At 30.5% G+C, this 19,639-nt stretch overlaps 1 protein-coding gene across 2 annotated transcripts in view; it reads right to left on the reverse strand.

Moving 5' to 3' along the window:
* Positions 1-1,617: 1,617 nt before the first annotated feature.
* Yif1 (Yip1d-interacting factor 1) overlaps positions 1,618-19,639 on the reverse strand; it is a 57,021-nt gene continuing 38,999 nt past the window's right edge. For both annotated transcript variants that reach the window (XM_035364106.2, XM_085810653.1), the window contains exons 7-10: positions 16,186-16,243; positions 12,338-12,493; positions 9,989-10,082; positions 1,618-2,697 (exon numbers count right to left, since the gene is read on the reverse strand). In XM_035364106.2, the coding sequence (XP_035219997.1) occupies positions 2,524-2,697; positions 9,989-10,082; positions 12,338-12,493; positions 16,186-16,243 (482 nt within the window). In that variant the 3' untranslated portion in view covers positions 1,618-2,523. The remainder of the gene's footprint in view (positions 2,698-9,988; positions 10,083-12,337; positions 12,494-16,185; positions 16,244-19,639) is intronic.

Below are 19,639 nucleotides of genomic sequence, written 5' to 3' on the forward strand. Positions count from 1 at the left end.
GAGAAATAGTTTCAGTGTGAAAATCTTACAAGTTGGGAAAGAAAAATTCCATTTTCACCTCCTTAACAACTGCTAATCGAGAACTCCCATATAATGCTTCTCGAGGATTGTGTTTGTCATCCTCAAGGTAAGGAAATTCTTTGTTTCATTTTGAAGACCAGTGGGAACAAAGAACTCTGAAAATAGTGTCTCGCATGTACAGGGAGCAGGATGAGTTAAAGTAACCATTATGCAAAATAAGCACATGCTTGAGACATCAAATACAGAAGGCACTAAAAAAAATCACTAAAGGATTGGGCAAGACAGCATCACCAAAATTCCTCAGTGTAATCTTATTGTAAAATGTATTGAGCACCTAAACCAAAAGTTGGAATGGAAAAAAAAAAAAAAAAAGCATTCATTTACACTGGAACACCAAAATCTTGCAGTGCGCGGGACTCTTTTTCTGAATCGAAGAGTAAGAAAATTTCAATCAAACCCATTTTATTGAAGCATTACATATCTGAAAAGAAAAAAAAAAACATAGTTCCCAATACATTAAATGGATGAACTAGAAAAAACTTTTATAGGTATAAGTAAGATATTTTGCCACTGAAATTTTAATGTTCTATGGCTAATTTTTTTTTTTTTTTTAATTATGTGAGATACATATATACGTACATACAGGCATCAACAAAAAAATCCCTTTTAAGTCCATTTTACAATTCGTTTTGGGGGTTTAAAAAAAATCCTTTATTTTGTGTGTACGTACAGATGTTACACAAAAGAAAAGAAGTCCAAATGAATATTTTCATTTAAACACAATAACTGAAATTTTCCGCAATTACAATACTTCCTATACTTTGCACAAAAATGTCAAAACTACATCATCAAAGACGTTTATTCAAATTTTGGTATTTACCAACATTTTCTATACTTTTTGCTGTTTAAGAATTAACTGTTTAACTTACATAACATGTTTGAAAATAATCTAAATAAATGTATATATATATTATTTTTCAAGTTTTAGAAAGCAGGGGTGGGGCATATTCTTCTAGCAATGTTGAAAGGGATGCATGGGCAAAAATGGTCGAGAACCACTGATAACGGTCCAGATAAATAATAATTTTATTCTGAAAAATACAAAAATGTATATGCACTAACATTGAAATAATAACTACAATTCACTGTAGCTTTATCTCAAAAAAGCTTTGTTCAGTCAAAATTTTAACTTGTATACTACAATAATCTTCACTTAATTATATCTGTGCATTTATTACAGAAATGGAGATGCTTATTTATTATCTAAAGGTCAAGTTTTACAGGGCAAATCAGTGCAAAAGAAACTTTCTTTATAAAATTTGTTAGATATAAACACTTTTCAGATTTTAAGCACCACTATCAAAGAAGCTGTGCACTACTCAAATCCAAACTTCCAAATTCTAAAGGAAAAACTATTATATTATACTTTAACTTAATTCAACATGACACCTGATAATAACTCAAAGTAAATTCCCAATAATTTTTGTGCTCTTCTTCATTGCTTCTTTTCACTTTCTAAAATTACTTTTTGTTGTAACTTTAATACTTAAAAGTTAATTTTGTAAACAACTTAAACTACATACAATTAGAAAACACTTTTTAGCAAAACCCAAAATAGCAACACTTTTATTTTATTAATGACAATATGCAAATAACTTATCACAGAGTATGTATAGTCGGTAGAAGGATCATATGAAGCTTTACTCAGATGCTGTTTCTTAAAAATAGGCACTTCAAGGCATTGTCCTTCTTTTCATTTGCAGTCATTACTCATGTCATAATTACCATACATTACTTTTCCCCATCCTTGTCTGACACTGTAGTTCAAGTCAGTCTTCATTTGCAGACTCTTCATGAGGCAAAAGATTGCAGAAATGAAGCGGAGAAAAAACTTATGCAAGTCGACCTTTTAACTATGGCTATTATTCCCATGGTTATGAGTCTAATCAGGCAATAAAAAAATAACCTTTAAGTTCTTATTTCAAAGTAACAATCTATAAGAGTAGACAGCTTTAGTTTTTTGAAGAAAATATTTTTTTGAAGATATATTTTTTTGAAGAAAAGGTCCATTAGTTAACTAATTAGGGTGGCCAACTTTACAATTTGATATTCCAGCAGGTATTTAAAAAAAAAAAAAAAAAAAAAAAAAAAAGACCTTGGGAATGAATTAAACAGATCATATTTTGAACACAAAGAGGAGGGGGGAAAAGCAGATGATATAAAAACAATAGTATAAGAAAATGACAAATAGGCAATAATGATAAATTCATACAATCATAATGAAATAAAGGATATCACAGATGCTTGGCTTAAAAATAATTATGCATCAGTACTAATACAGATAAATCTTTTAAAAAAGAAACTTTTTTTGTGTTATGTAACTTTAGTGAGAAAAAGATTACAGTTAAAAGCATGTAATTTGATTGTCAATTTTATTACAGTTTTATATAGTAGCTGTTATTATACAAAAATCTGACACAAAAGCCAGTATGAAATTTATTTTTATGCCACTGTTTCATTTGTTCCTTGAAAAGTAACTAGATGTTTAGTTAAAATGTACATTAGAATAGGTTGTATAATACATATTCCCAATAATAAATATGAACTTTGTCGACCACTAGATGAGTAATGGTCTGATGTTGTTTTTGGCAAAATAAGTACTCGTAATGTACGTATCTGAAACAGAGAAAGGAAAAAATTAGACACCTAGAAAATTTACACAGTTCATCAGTAAAAAATTCTTTAATTTTGCATTTTTAAAATAGAGATTCTCATGTATACATTGACACAATAAATAAATAAATAAATAAAGCATTAAAAATCCAATTATAAAAGTTTCAACATACATTTTGTACAATTTGTATTTAAAAGTGTTTGTCAGAATTATGGTAAGCAACATACAGGAAGTGAAAGCATACAAAAAAGTACTTTTGCATTTCAAATATTGGGAACATATATTAACAAATATAATAAATACAAAGCAATTTCAGTCATAGTTTAAAAATTCAGAGCAATAACACACAGATTTCTCTGTTATGTCAAGTCTTATTGTACTAAATTAAGGAAAATTTCTGCTCAACAGAAAAGCTAGCTGTAAGAAATCCTTTATATATACGAGGGTTGGAACTTTAATAGTGGCAACACAGCTGAAAAAACGCTATGCAACAAAACCAAAGAATATCGCGTATACCACACGTGAACTACATACCTACCTTACCTCTCAGCAAAAAGACTCGTCCTGCCTACGTCACGCGCACGCGGAATGATGCGAAGAACGAATCCTTGTATTAGCTCGCGGTCTAAAGTAAGTGTTGTCAGGATGTTTTCAAAACAATAACAACGATGTTGGATAAAAATTGAATGTGCAAGAGATCATACAGCACGACAGTGTCATCAAGGGCTTCAAGAGGCTTGCGGGGAATCTGCATTGCCTTACAGAACCGTAGCAAGATGGATGAAAGCATTCAATGAAGGACACCAAAACATGGCAGACACGCTGCGGCCAGATTGTCCGAGTGTCAGCGATGCAGACGTGCAAGCTGTTGCCGCACTAATGGACAGTGATCGCTGCCAAACAATTCGTCAGCTAGCCGGACAAACAGGATTAGCTCATACGACTGTGCTGCACATTCTGAAGGAACGCCTGTCCATGAGAAAAATTGCTTCACGATGGGTTCCACATCAATTGACGGAAATGCAGAAATGGCTACAATACAATGCTGCCCGAACCCACCTGGAGCGCTATGAGCGCGAAGGAGATGCTTTTTTACACTGTATCATTACGCTGGATGAGATTTGGGTCCGATCGTAGCAGCCAGAACTGAAATGCCAATCAAACGAATGGCATCATCACAGGTCACCACGACATTTGAAACCCAGCAATGTGAAAGTTATGGTGATTCTCGTGTACGACTGTGATGGTGTCATCCTAACACATACCGTTCCCCCACAGCAGACTGTCACTGCGCAGTATTACTGCTCATTTTTGGAGCACAATCTCCGACCAGCTTTGAGATAAAAACGGCGACACTTTCTGCAGAACGCTCCTCTTATTTTGCATGACAATGCTTGGCCGCATGCAGCGCAAGCTGTGACTGATTTGTTCAAGTGATGGGGCTGGGAAGTGCTTTACCATCCACCATACTCCCCAGATCTAAGCCCTTGTGACTATGACTTAATTCCTAAGATGAAGGAACCACTTCGTGGCACTCGCTTCCACTTCGTTCCTGAGATTCTTGCGGCAGTAGACCGGTTATTCAAACTATCAACAAAACAGGCGCTGCTACAGGTATTCTGCGACTTCCACATCGTTGGAAATGGGTTGTACACAATGCTGGTGACTATATTGAAGGACTGTAAAACATGGTGACATGAATCACTTTTGTATTCCTTGTAAATAAATAGTTGCCACTATTAAAGTTCCAACCCTCGTATATATATGTTAGTCCACCAGCAGTAGTTTATTAGGGTTCAAAACCCAGTGAACAGGCTAGCAGCTTTGGGAATTTTTAGATTTTTCCAATTTGTAACAGGAATATGTGCTAGTTTTCCCTAGGAAGTCCTCCTTGGTGGTATCCCTTCCCTTAAGCAGATAATTCTTGCTCCAAACGAAATAATATAAATTGCCTTGAGAGCCTTTCTCTAATACAAATAATATAAAAATAATCCATTTTTCAGTTACTAAAATTTTTGTAAAACATTAACACACTGTACAAAGGGAGGGGAACATATTTTCTGGATATGCACAATGAGTTTCCTAAATAATGCTGAAATTGACTACCCTTTACATAAAATAACAGCTTTTTAAAAATTGTCTCTCATTGGAGAGGAGTGGGAAATAAAAATAAACGGAAAAAATCAAAGTTAAAAATATATACAAAAAAAAATTGCTTCTCTTGTATGTATTGTTTCAAACTCATAGACGTTGACTTTTTAATAACAATATCAAAAACAGATTTAAAAAAAATACATTTACAAAAAGGTTACATTATATTTTTATTTACAACAGATACAATAATTAATGAACTAAAAAGAGAAAAATAATTTATCACATAATTTTAAGAAAAAAGGAGTACTAATTCTCTTTAGAAAATTTATTTATAATTTCATACCTTGAATAATAAAAACTGGTCGTCCATGAGAATAATAAATTAATTCTTAAACATTTTTCTAATAAGTAATTATTTGTGTTATTATCAAGCACATTGCAGGCTTTTATTAGTCATTGTATAAAATTGTGAAAAATTTTGTAAAGAGATTTATTTAATCTTCAGTTTCCATAAAACTGGAAGATAAATTATTTTTCCATCTTGAGTTTATTAATTATCCTATTTATTATAAATAAAGCTTAATATATAAAGACATTTTTTTGATTGTAATTTATTTAGAATTCTTGTTTTAAAAGAGGAGGAAGTGTTTATGAAATCTGTGAAAATTTCATAACTTCTATTCAAATTAAAGAGCTGAGCAATTTTCAAAAATTAATCAAACATTCAGAAATTAAATTAAAATTTTCATACAAATTTCATCTGGAAATAATTTTCTTAATCTCTTTGACGGTTCTGATACCTTTAGTTTGTTCATTAAACACAAAAATATACGAAAATTGTTTAAATAGTAAATAAAAAAATTCTATATTGAATTAAAAAAAAATTGCTTCATCACACTGCAATGTAATCAACAAACAGTGAGCGTGCAAAATTTGAACTCCGTAAGTTACCAGGAAGTAGTTTAAAGATCTATGACAAAATTCCAACCATACTGAAATACCAAGAGTTATTAACTCATATCATTTTCTCCCTTCTTTCTGCATACCTTTGTGGTGTAACGGTAGCACACTCGGTGCATATTCCAGAGGTTCAGGTTCAATTTCCAGCGAGGACACTGCTCATTTTTCGCATTGCCAGCCTACAATAGCTAATGACTCTACAGTGGCACCGGAACTAAAAGTGGTGGATGACGATTCTTCACCACCAGGATTTGACACTGGGTCCTCTAATACCCAATTGTCCTTTAAAAGGGGGAGTATATAAGGCATTTTCTCCCTTCTTTCTACATGCCTTCATGGTGTAATGGTAGCACACTTAGTGCATATTCGAGAGGTCCAGGTTTGAGTCCCAGTGAGGGCATTGCTCATTTTTCATGTCTCCTGCTTCAAAATAACCTAATGACTCTACAAACTAAATAAAAGCTTATAAAAAGGAAAAGAATTTCAACTTTTTTTAGCAACTTTTTTAACTTTTCCAGCATTTGTTTTTCTTTGTTTTAATGCAAAATGGCATTAATAAAAAAAAATACTGAAATGCTAAAAGATGTATTACTATTTGCAAAGGATAATTATCAAGTGAATAAACTTAAAGGCATACAAAGAAAATGGACAATAATATGCATAACTAAATTTCATATTATTATTTTTTATGTAGACAACAGTATTCATAAAAGGTAGAGTTAACTCATGTATATACACTAATGGTATGAAATAAAATTACTTGAAAAATGTTTAAATGTTTATTAAGATTCACAAATAAAATTACTTTTATTTTAAATTTACATTACTATGTTGATCAGCAAAACACTCCCATAATATGGAAGATAAATTAAAGTTCTAAAGTTTCATGAACTGGCATGGATTCTGTACTTGTAGCTGAAAAAGCTCACAATGGCTCATATTTGTTTTCAGACACCTGTATTTTTTTAATTGATTTCTATAGATCTTGTACTAAATATTGTGACATCAACTCCAAATTCTTTCCTAATGTATTATTTTCTTCTCTATTCTGAGACTTGCTTGGTTACAAAATTAATATCATCAAAACATTCTTCTCAATAAAATAATTCATTTCCAAAGTGTTAATGAGTAACTCACATAATAATTCAGAGACATAAAAGTTTTGTTGACATGTTTTGAAAGATGATGTTCCTATACAAATTTGCTTGCTTTCAGTACAAACACATCATTACTCTTATCTGCCTTTGGAAAGTATTACTTTTTTTATCAAAATATATTAACAGTTCCATATCTGAAGTGAACACCGTAAGATGCTACAAATTAGTGACAGATTCTATTTGAAATTTAACTATTCATGATTTTAAAGATAATAAAAGTATTTCCAACATTCAAAAAATCCTTGATGCAAAGTGTTTAACTAACTTTGATGTATTAAAGTGATAGAAATTGTGTGAATTTTTCAACATGCACTAAAGTCTGGACCATATTCCAAGCTAATGCAAAGGAATCAGATTTAGCTCATGAAAATTCAAACAAAACCTAAAAATTAGCATAATAAAACTTATAGACGATTTAGAAGAATAGCTCTCAATAAAAGTTAATTCTACAACTGTTTAAAAACGTCATTAAGGTACAAGGATAATATAGGCAATCGACAAGAATAAAATTCTTTGTCAACAAGAAAATAATGAAAATTTGCCTGGCTCATCCTGAAATCCATGATAAGAAAAGATTTATCATACTGAAATAACATTATATTTACTCCAATGGACAAACTGGTGTGAGGCAAATGAAGAACTGTACTTGAAAAACCTATTTCCTACTTTTAAGCATAAAGGTGAACGTATAATGGTTTGGTTATGTTTCACTGCCTTTGGGTTGGAAAATTTACCTTTTATAGAAAATTATATGGATCAGTATAAATATATAAATATTCTTAATGAAAACCTGAAAGCATCTGCAACAGAACTAAAAATGTACATTACATTCAAGTTCTATCAGGCTAATAATCCTAAAGATACAACCCTAAATGTTTGCTTGTGGTTATTTTACAACTGAAGTTATCAAAACTCCTCCATATTCTTTGAATTTAATCCTATCAAATGTACATTGAGTGAGAAGAAAAGAATAAGTAAATGTGATATTTCATTGAAAATGCTATTAAAAGTAATTCTTAGGAAGAGTGAAACAAAATAAAATATACTTACTTGAAAAATTAATTCAATCCATGCCAAAGTACACAAAAAGTAATTTTAGTTAACTGATATCTAATGAAGTATTGCATAACTCATTACTTTTATACTTTCATTAAATATAAACTGTCTGATCAAAGTGCTTGAATATTGACACAAGTTCATTTTCAGAACTTTTTGAATAAACTCCCTCACCTTTTTTTAACCAAAAACATTTTAAGTAACTTTTTTGAAAACAAGCAAGTAGTTTTAAAAAAGATTATCAATACTATACCTGAAAGAAAATGTCATTTCGCTAATATTTAGTAACATATTTTCAAATAAAGCTGAAAAATACGAAACAAATGAAAGATATTTAAAAAAAAAAAAAAAAAAGAAATTTTTAAACAGTCCCGGCATTCAAATTACAAAAATACTTGTTATGCTTTAAATAATTAAAAAAAAAAAAAAAAGCTTCCATAACTTGTTGAGTAAAATTTGCTCACCTAAATGATTTTATTTATAACTTAGATTATTTTTGCATCACATTAAAACATTAATTCCATCAGTGCCTTTAAATGAGAAATATTTCTTACAATGCATAGTATGAATTTAATTACAACCATATGCATACCTAGTAATGAGTACACTATATATATATTTTTCACAATGCATAGTATGAATTTAATTACAACCATATGCACACCTAGTAATAAGTACACTATATTTTAACCTTCTGAGTAGCACAGCCTTTTGGATTTGTTCATGAAGACCTGTAAACAGTTTCTGTTAGGTAAATTTTTTATAATTACTTAGACCTGTTTTCATTAACTTGCATTTATTAAGATGATATTTGCATTATTACAGAAAGCAAAATATTTTAAAGTACTATATATGCCAAATGATAAAAAATTTTATGATCAGATAAAGGCAGTCATGCCACTTAGGAGATAATTTTATATATTTAATTACCTATTTAAACTCAAGATTTTTTAGTGTACATAAATTTAAGGAGCACCTATAAAATGAAAGTATGATTTGATAAATATTGCTTTTGCATGGGAGTGAGAAGTTTCTGCTTTTATTTTTGTAGTAGACTTATTTATTTTTTCATGAAAAATTTTGTTAAACAAGCTTCTGCAAATCTTACATACAAAGAAATAAAATGCTTCATTTTTGCCTCACCATCTGCATTTTAAAGTATTTTACTCAGAGGCCTTACACTAGTAAATATTATACACTAGACATCCTTCGAATATGATTTATAAGCATTAATCATATTTAAAAACTAAATATGCACTAAACTTTTTAAGCACCTGTATGCACTGAATTATTATACCAGACATATTATGACATGATGCTTCTATAATCAAATGAATATTAACACGTTTCTTTCAAAGAAATACAGGCAATCAAATTTTTCAACGTTAATTATTTTCTCTGCCTCCTCACTTGGAAATTATCTCTAAACTTGTTACTCCACTATACGGCCCACAAACCACAGTCCAGCCAGATCCACACAATGACCATTCAAAATTTAAAAATTTTGTGCTTTAAAATCAAAAATGAATCCTTAATAAGTAATAATGAAGTATTAATATGTGACACACAGTTTTATGGCCTCTTACCCTCTCTTTAAAATTTTCTACCAGGCATTAATGACTATGCACTATGAATTTCACATTAAATAACTGTTCTTTACGCACACTATATATATAATATTATGCAAAGAATGAATATAAGATCAGCTTTTTTCTTTATTCAATTTATTAAAAGTTTTAAAAATTTGAAAAAACTGAACAAAATGTAAAATTTTTGCATAAAATGCATTAAAACATCTTAAAATTCTGGAAAATGTTTTATATAAAATAAAGCAATAAAACACAACAAAAACTTAATAATGCTATGCATATTGTTTAAAAGGAGCAGCCTCACTAGTGGCCAAGCAATAAAAAAAAAAGTTACCTATTTAAAATTTCTTTTGTATTATAAATATAGGAAATGTGATACAATAAGTTGAATTGCTTTATAATATATTTCATATATATATATATTGCAAAATACTAACCAAAAAGAAACCAAGAGATATGCTACAGTATCCAAGCGCAACAAAATACCCAAGAGATTTGAAGCCAAGTGAAGCCAATAATGCTGCCACCATACTTAAAAAAAAAAGTAAATAAAATTAAAAACAGAATACATATCATCACTTATAAAACTTTTTAAAAGACTTAATTATATGGAAAACTGTAATAAAATTATTTGTCCAAGAATAGTTAATAAATTATTGTCCAAGAAATTAGCAATAATTAAGTTACATGTTTTATTATGTTTATGTTGAGCAATATGCATAAAAAATTCGACTCGCATCTGCAAAATGAATAATACTCTTCAGAAATTTCATACTTACCATTTTCAGTTCTGAAAATAACTTTTATTAAAGTATTTTAATGTATAAATTATACACCAATTTGAATTTAAAACAGTAGATCACTAATGACTTAAGTGAACTCAGTTACATGCTCAGGCACCTAGACAGTTGCCCCACTCTGTGTAGAAGTGCATAGGGAAGTGAACATAATATTGAATTATGGTTAACATGATGGTGTGGAGGAGAGGGAAAAAGGCAATAGCCACCTCCCAAGCCACGAAGTCATTCAAATGAAGATATATCTTCAGAGTGAAGTTGGAACAAAAATAAAAGCAAATTGTACAATGAGTATGTGAGAATCGATAAGCAATTAACGGTAGAAGTAAGAAGTAAAAGAGAAGAATCCATCAGTAAGTCCAACGTCATGTAAGACATCCAGGGAAAATCTAGAAAACTAAAAGTAGCTGTAACCAGTAATCAGGAAGGTGATACAATCGATTATATGTGGTTGAACAAGTTCATGGGAGGCTGGAAGGGGAAGTGCAATTACAAGCAAAACAGGCACTGGATGAGGGCGGAACTAATAAAGGAATCAAGTACTTTTGAATGAGTCGGCCAAAAATGTGTAAAATTAAAGAAAATAAAAACAAATTACATTTATAATAAGAGTATTGTTTAATGTGCATTAAAAATATTACCTCAGGTGCAGCAAAACTGCACCAGGCCATTTTCTATTAAGAGTATTTGTAATATCACAGTCCATGAGTGGGATAGTTTTTTGTTAGCAAGACTGATCTTACTGAATTTTTTTAGCTATTCTTGCTGTGAATGCACTAATGTGTTCAACATTTAGTTCATTGTGAACAGAAGAATTTTTGATAAACCATCTGCTTTTAGTAATCTATCTTAATGTGACATTCTGAAGAGTCTGTAGTCTCTTAAATTGTGTATCACCAAGAAAGCCCCAAATGAGACAGGCAGAGGTGATGCTGGGCCAAAACATGGTCTTGTACAGGAGTAACTTATAGTCAACACAGAGAATGGAGTTTCAGGAAATGAAGGGGTAGGTCACTGATTCATTTTTTTAAAAAAAGAAAACATTAATCCTTCATCTGGTTTAACTAATCTTACAGATTCATTGTGCATAAATTTACAAATATTCTGAGGTCAGACTTGTATGTTATGACTTATCACTTTACTGCAATTTATGGGCAGAATCTGTTGTGTGTGTGTAATCTTTCCCCCCCCACTGTAATCTGTGGCCAGACATGTTTGTGATTTAGTACAGTTCAGATGTATATCTTAACAGTAACTTGAACCTCACAAATATATTGTGTCTGTTTGGGAATTTTACTAAATATATTTTCAATAGATTATTTTCTGGATAATGATAGTTTTTAAGACATTCCAAAAATAAAGCATAATTTTATTATTGAAACTTATAATTAGTTATTTTACCTTACCTTTAATCTGACCAATTCATTGCATATATTTAGATAATATTTTTGTTTATATTTTGTCAATTTTTGTACTTAATTTCTGACACAAATACATTGTGTTACAAGACAAGTTTCATTCTGAATAAATAAAAAGCATGCTTACATATTATTTTTATCATATTAAATAAATGCCATACATGAAAATAGTAGATGCATTGCATGAGATCTCACAACTCTAGTGTTGTCCCTAAAAGCAACTTAAATTCATCAAAATATTTATTGCTTTATCTTCACAAACCCAAAAAATCTATCCTACTGGTATCACAATACCGATTCAAAAACGTTTTTGAGAGTCCATCTGTGTTTTATAGGTTCTTAAATTATAAATTTTACATGTAGTTTCCTTAGTTTTGCACTTTTTATTTCTTTAAATTGTCCAAATATTTATAAATCAGAAGACATAAATGATGAAATATTTGTAATTATTTCACTAGTTACATCATTTGATATTTTTTGAAACACATATTTTATTTTGCATAATTCAATAATGAAATAAAATATTAATTATAAATTCTCAGATACAGATGAATTGAAAGTAACCACTTACCAAACATATTTGTAACTACAAAATGCAATCAGATCAAATACTTTTATAGATGAAGATGCATTTAATACATAGAGAGCCAAAAATAGTACAGCAATTTCCACAAGAGACCAACCTAATGCAGAACTTGCTTGCATGCCAAGTTGCTCAGGGCTAAATCTGTATTAAGAAAACAAAAATAATTTCTTTAACATTATTTCGAGTTAAGAAGGATTAACCATTTCAGGACGGGCGTCCCATATACGCATTCCCTAAGAACGTTTCTTACAGCCGGGTGTCCCATCCACGCATCGCTAGAGATTGCATTCAGAGGATGGGTGATGCGTATACGCATTTTAAGCTGGAACGTTTTTCTGAAGGCCCACTAGATGCATTCTATGTCCATTACTTTTGAAATGAACACAGTTTTAGGTTTCTGACCTTGAGTTTGATATATTCCGTCTGACTTTGGTATTTTACTCATCAACTGTTGTGAGGGTGGGGTGGGGGGAGCGAAAGTGTAAACAGAGGTGGGCTCTTTAAATCGTGGTGTGCTAATGGAAATATTCGCGTGTCTGATTTATATTCAATTCCTTTTTTAATTCTATTTTTTCCTCTACTATATACAGTCTTTCAGGGTTACAAAACAGCCCAGTCAGTTTTGCATTGACTTCATATATATTCCCATTTTTTCTCTTTTTATTTCTGGAAGTCTTACCTCTTGTCTATTACGGCACGAAGGTGTTATTTATCAGAGGAAAAATACCCTCGTATGGTTAACGAACCATTTACTAACGCAGATAAGGGTGATGATTTTTTTTCTAAATATTTAAAAAGTGATACTTGTTGTAAGAGTTAGAAAGTGATACTTCTCCATGCTTCCAGATTTACCACAGTCTTCATTTTTAATTTTGTTACTTCTTACTGTAAATAGGCTTTATTGTGTTGTTGTATTAATTTTAGACTGTATTGATGGATTTTATCAATTAAAACTTAGGAATAATTTGAATAGTGCTTCCGAAAATTACTTTAGAAGATAATCTGTCCTGTACGGTGACTGCATTAGATTCCTTTCCGTCCCGCACGAGTGTCTTAAACAAAAGTACGCCGCCACGAAAAGGTTAAATATACATTCTTCTGCATAGCTGTCAACTCTCCTGGTTTAATTTAAATCACACTTTAAATTATGGTTTAATAGTTAAAAATTGTGAAATTCTGAATTAAATTACCATGAAGATTTGACAAGAATACCTAAAAACTTATAGGCATAACATAAGTATGCATGCAATGTTAATAATCAGGCAGTGGGTCTACAATAAGAAGTAAATCTATTTTGGAAAATCTGACTTTCCATCAACTACCAAGATAAAACAATTTTTATGTCATAAGTCTGGTTATAACAAGTCAGAGAAATCATTTACCCCTCCCCCAAGGGGTTAGATGGTGTTTTCAGATAACCATTCTTTATCAAAGTACATAACATATGGCAACAGAAACATTTTTTACTGATTAAAATAATGATGCAAATGTTTATGAAAATTCCTAGGAGTGCATGCATTTTAATGTTTCTATAATTAATGCTGTTTCTAAAAATACTTTTTTAATGCTAATTTTAAAAACACAAATAGCTTTCACGTCTTGCACAGTTCTTTTATTAATTACTAACTTTATTTTAAATAGTTCTGCAAGCAAACTTTAAATATGTGCTTCAAAATCCAATAAATCATGCCATTATAAATATAATGACTGGTTCACTGACTGATAACTCTTGAATAGCTACTTTTTGTTCTTCATTTTGTGCACTGTGCTGTATGAACTAATTTTCCAGTACTGTCTGATTACTCAAACCTCTCACTGATTTGGCTGCGGCACAGTGCTAAAGTTGTATGGATGCCTAGTTTATGCAACCCCTTGATTTTTTGAGCAGAACAAAAGCATGAAAAAGAAGGATATTTACAGAAAATTAAGTGTTTTACAGCATGATAAGTTACGATTTCAAAATGCTCTACCTTTAAAACTACTGGTCAGAATGACTTGATATTTTACCCGAATAATCATGATGCAATGAAATTTTGTCTGGCAAAGGAAAAAATACTTCCAAAATGTGCTAATAGATGGCACTGTCAGGGATCACATTGCTGTTGTGGAGGTATGCAAATTACTACGACGTGACATGCACACCGCACCAATAGCTGTGAAAAAAATGCAGAGCACTAGCAGGATGCATAATGTTTTATCTGAGTGCTTCATCATGACTCTGGCAAACGAGGATCATGAAGCTTTTCTATCAGAACAGTGACTGTGCCTTAACAGCAATCAGGAAGTTCAGGACATTAAAATGCATAATATCCGACCTAAAGACCACATATGGCCCATAGAAAAAAATAGATAAATTCGAAGAGACCAATTCATCTGATGTAAAATGAGGTTCAGGACGAAAATCAGTTTTGGCAATAGCACTGGAAGATGTGGCCACAGCATTACAAGAACAAATGAATAGTGATGCACAGGTAATTTAAGACAAGAAAACTTTAACCATTTCACAATTTCCCTTGAGACAGATTCATTAATTTGAAAAATGCTATCAGTACTTTTGAAACTTAATACATCAAATTAAAATTAGTAAGAGAATAAATAGTAAAAATTGAACAAATTAATGGTACTGCAAATTAAAAATGCCGTAAACAGAATTTTTTGTTAAATAAAAAAAAAAAAAAAACTAAAAATTCAAAATAATTTTTAAGAAAGTCGATAAATCAGAACAAAGTCTAATTTTTATCATATAAATTATAACAAGAGTGATATAAAATGGAAAAAGCCGCAATATCATCTTCAGACTCTTATGTTGTCAAAAGGAGGTAAAGTCTTCTTATGTCAATACACTTCTTCCAGGCAGGCAGATTTAATTTGTTCTTGTAAGATTAAAATTATCTGAGGCACTGAATTAATAATACAAATACTTTCATTACCCCTGAAAATTAAAAACTCCTACCCTACAGAACAAATCTAAACCCCCCAAAAATATTCAATAGTAACCAGCAATACATGATACAGCGTGATAAGTTACATGATACATGTGAATACAAGTGAACAAATACAAGTGAACTTCTGCCTGTTTAGTTTTAATTTAATATATATTTACACATTATATCCTAGAAGCATTATGCACAGGTAATGTTTTTTTTAAAAATTCTTATTATGTATATACAGTACAAAGTCTGTAATCCGGACTCGTCGGGACTTCGGCGATGAAAGGAAATATTCAGCTTTGATTGGCAGTTTGGCAAGTTTTGTTGGTTTCGTGGTTCTTTTGGCCAGATTGGTCACATGTTGTTCCTATTGTATAGTATACGTCATGGATTAGTAATGTATAAAGAAGGACAGTTGCATTGAAAAAAAGTAAAATAACGGGGATGATGCAAGATAGCAAAAGCCATAATTTTTCAGTTAATGATTATGAAAGGGTGGACATTTTCCAGATGTTATTCCTGCTACTGAAAAAAAATCAAATCCAATGAAGACAGTGTACTCTGCTCCCGTAAAAGAGATTCCAGAGGTAAGCCAGTAAGAAAAGAGATACCAGTGTACAGAATGTCAGGTATCACTATGTGTTGTCCCTTGTTTTAAAAACTATCATACTAAGACTAATATTTAACTTTTTTTCATTTGCCCGAGATAACTCGAGATAATAAACTAATATTAAAAGTAAATGCTTTTACACCCATAAAAAAAATTTAAAATTCAACCTAAAACCTACATATTTTGTTTTGTTTCCTTGCATTTAATAATAAAATTTTAAAATGTGATAAATTTTTGCAGTTTTTTTCAAAAACATTTTTAAGGGAAGCAGTTAAAAAGAATATTGAAATTACCTGTTTTGTGACCCAAGTATGTAACCAGCAATTAAAATATATGTAACAAATGCCATAGCTGAAAAATAAAAACATAATTAATATACACTATGCATATCAAAAGAGACAACTCTGCTATAACAAAAAAGATATAAATTAAACAGCAAAGATAATATTTTAAAAAGGTTAACTTGTAACATGCATATTGTTCTTCGAGAACAGTTATATAGCCTGAGCTGAAAAATTGCAAAAATTTAAGACAGAGTAAGGTTAAAGACAGAAAACAAGTCAGAGATTCTAAGCAAATACAAATGCTTATTGATGATTAATATGAACTTCGGTATTTAAATACTAATGTTCGAAGTTAAGTTTCGAAGAATGACAATATTTGCAATTTGACTAAAACTGAAGAAATCTCGCACAAACTACAATAATTTGTAAACTTTTAAGTTATACCCATCTTTAAAAAAAAAAAAAAAAAAAAAAAAAAAAAAAAAAATTCGCGGAACTTTACAAACATTCTTTATTTATGATGTTTCTCTCAAAATTTTAATATGTACTTGAGAGCAACTTTGTTTTTCATGTGAGGCACATAAAAATGTGAATAATAAAAATAAATAATATGGATAAAAATTTCAAAAAAGAATCTAGAGGATGGTACAGAAGTACTTACATTAGGTTGGCAAGAAAACAATTTTGGTTTGCACAAATAGATAACATTATGTTCATTTTCCTACTATTTACTAATACTACTAACAAATTGCATGTATTTTTATTTACAACTGTTAGTATACAGTAAATTTTTAGAAAGGATGCAAAAATGAAGATTTTCAACATATTTTACTTGTTTATTTTCATAAAGGCAAGACAGGTGGCTGAGGCTCACAAAGAGATATGTGAAGTTTATGGTGTTGATTGCTTAACAGAATGTGTCAGAAACATTTTTAAAAATTTCACTCTGGAGATTTTTCACTTGAAGATGACCAACTTTCTGGCTGACCTATTGATGATGACAAAATTAAAGACATAATGGAATCAAGTCATCATATAGCTGTGCAAGAGATTGCAAAAAGGTTAAATGTATTATCCCACACAACAACTGAAAATCACATAAGATGTCTTGGACTCATAAGAATCTTAATATTTAAATTCTATATGTATTAAAAGAAATTCACTCAATGAATGAATAAACGTAATGCAATTGACCCTTTTTTTAAATGAATTATCAACAGTGATGAAAAATGTATCATCTATAATATCCAAAAAGATCATAGTCCAAGCATAATGAATCAACACAAATCATATTGAAAACTAAATTGCATCAGCAAAAGATGCTGTCAATTTGTTGGGATTCCAAAGATGTATATTTTAGCTGCTTCAAGTAACCAGACAATCAACTTTGATGTTTACTGCTAAAAACTTATGAAATTGGAGAAAGTGATTACAGAAAAAACCAGAATTGGCAAATTGCAGAAGAACTGTGTTCCACCATGACAATCATGAAATTAAAAGAAAGATTGCAAAAGGTCATCAAACAGAAGGGAAGATATTTGACCAATTAAAGTTATTTTCCTTACAGAAAAAAATAGTTTTATTTCATACTAAAGAACCAAAATTACTTTCTTGCCAACCTGATATTATGCTTAAAATAATATGATTGCAAAAGGAAATGAAGAAAAATGATCATGATAAGCTCTGTACATAAAGAAAAGCTTATTGTTAAATGCCAGCAAATTTTTTACGGATGCATTTATTTAAAATGTTCATCAGTGATTGATGCAGCAAATGATGACTGACCAGTTAACTATAAAGCATGATGCGCAAAATGTACATCTTTACTTGGCTGCCAGTAATTACAGAAAAATTAAAAGGCAGATGATATATAAATTTGGATCTTCCTTGATCATAACTGTTAACCTGAACAAAATCGTTGATGAAACAAAAAAATGTTTCAAACACAAAGAGAAACAGAAAACTAAAACAAGTGATCATGAGAAAACAAAAAAAGACATATGCAGCATTGAGATGGTTCCCAGGACATATGGTGGTAGCAAGAGTCTCAGCCTATTATCCACTCTGTGTTCATGCTGTATGTACTACGTTAGATGAGAATTGTTCACAGCATCAATTTGGAAGATTATGATAAAATGAATGGCTGCTTTACTGATTTGGTACTAGAATATTTCTTCTTCTGGGGCTACCTTAAGTATAAAAGCTATGCCCATGATAAAAATCAATAATTTAAAGAAAGCAATCACCGAGGATTTCAGTAACATTCCAGATGAGCTGTGCACCAATGCATGCAAACATGCTGATCACCAACAAACATGTCTTGATTTTCTGACAGAAATGCATATCATTACTGTAAAACATGTGCACTAACTTTTGCCATGAATTTTTTAAATCTGTAACTTTTATTTTTCATTTACTGTAAATTATATTCTTCACCTTTTTTTTTTTTTTTCCAGTCAAATCACTTTAAGCAAGATATAACTGATTTTTGCCCATCTTACAAAATATGCTCTTTGCAGTCACTGCCATGTCCATGATATTAACCCTCTCGCTGCACATCCCACAATTTCCACAGGCAACGTAGAAGTAGCAAAATTTGCGCAACCCGCGTTTTCCGCTGGGATGAATTTTTGCCATCTATTTAACTATGCAACCTGCTCTTTTCAAGTTCAAGGTTTCCTTTCGACTTTTCTGTGATGTTTAATTGTTTATTTAGATGTGGGCTAACAGATGGTGCTAATTGTCCACATTTCTGCCAAATATAGAAGAATACGTAGTGTAGCATTTTGTGCGCTTTTCAGAGCTCAAACATGTCTGGCAGGAAGCGTTTCACGACTGATATAACCTATATTCCTGACGATATTTCCAACACTGATAATAGTTCTGACTCTGATTTTATGTGTATTGAAGATAGTTAAAGCAAAACTGATGAGAATTTCTCGGATTCCTCTGCAGATAGTGATTAATCTGAAAATTCAGTTTCTATTGAAAACGTTCAACAGCGGTGCAAAATTGATATGCAAATATTTTCATTAATATATGCTTTACCTTTGTATTTTATAATATAAATCATAATTTAAACAATATTAATTTTCAAAATTTTCCTTTTATATCATTATTCTTCAATTTCAGTATTCTGACAACCTTTTTCTATGATCTAATTCCATATCGAAAAAAAAACTCTTTTAATTTTTTTTTCTATATTTTAGCTCTAAAATATAGAAAAAAAAATTAAAAGAGTTCTAAAATATATGTAGATTTGAAATATGTAATAAAAAATATGCAATTTTTGAACCTATTTTGATAAAAAAATTTATGCAGTGAGGGGGTTAAATGAATGACTATGGATATCAAACTAAATATCAAATACATGCATAAATGTTCAAAAACATACTCAAAATTCACATACATAGTAGTATGTTCATAAAGATTTTTTGGGTTACAAAGAAAATTTTATTTTACT

This window comes from Stegodyphus dumicola, chromosome 2 (genome assembly GCF_044657685.1).
Source record: "Stegodyphus dumicola isolate Sdum_Otavi_A_Nest chromosome 2, ASM4465768v1".
NCBI classification, from domain to species: domain Eukaryota; kingdom Metazoa; phylum Arthropoda; class Arachnida; order Araneae; family Eresidae; genus Stegodyphus; species Stegodyphus dumicola.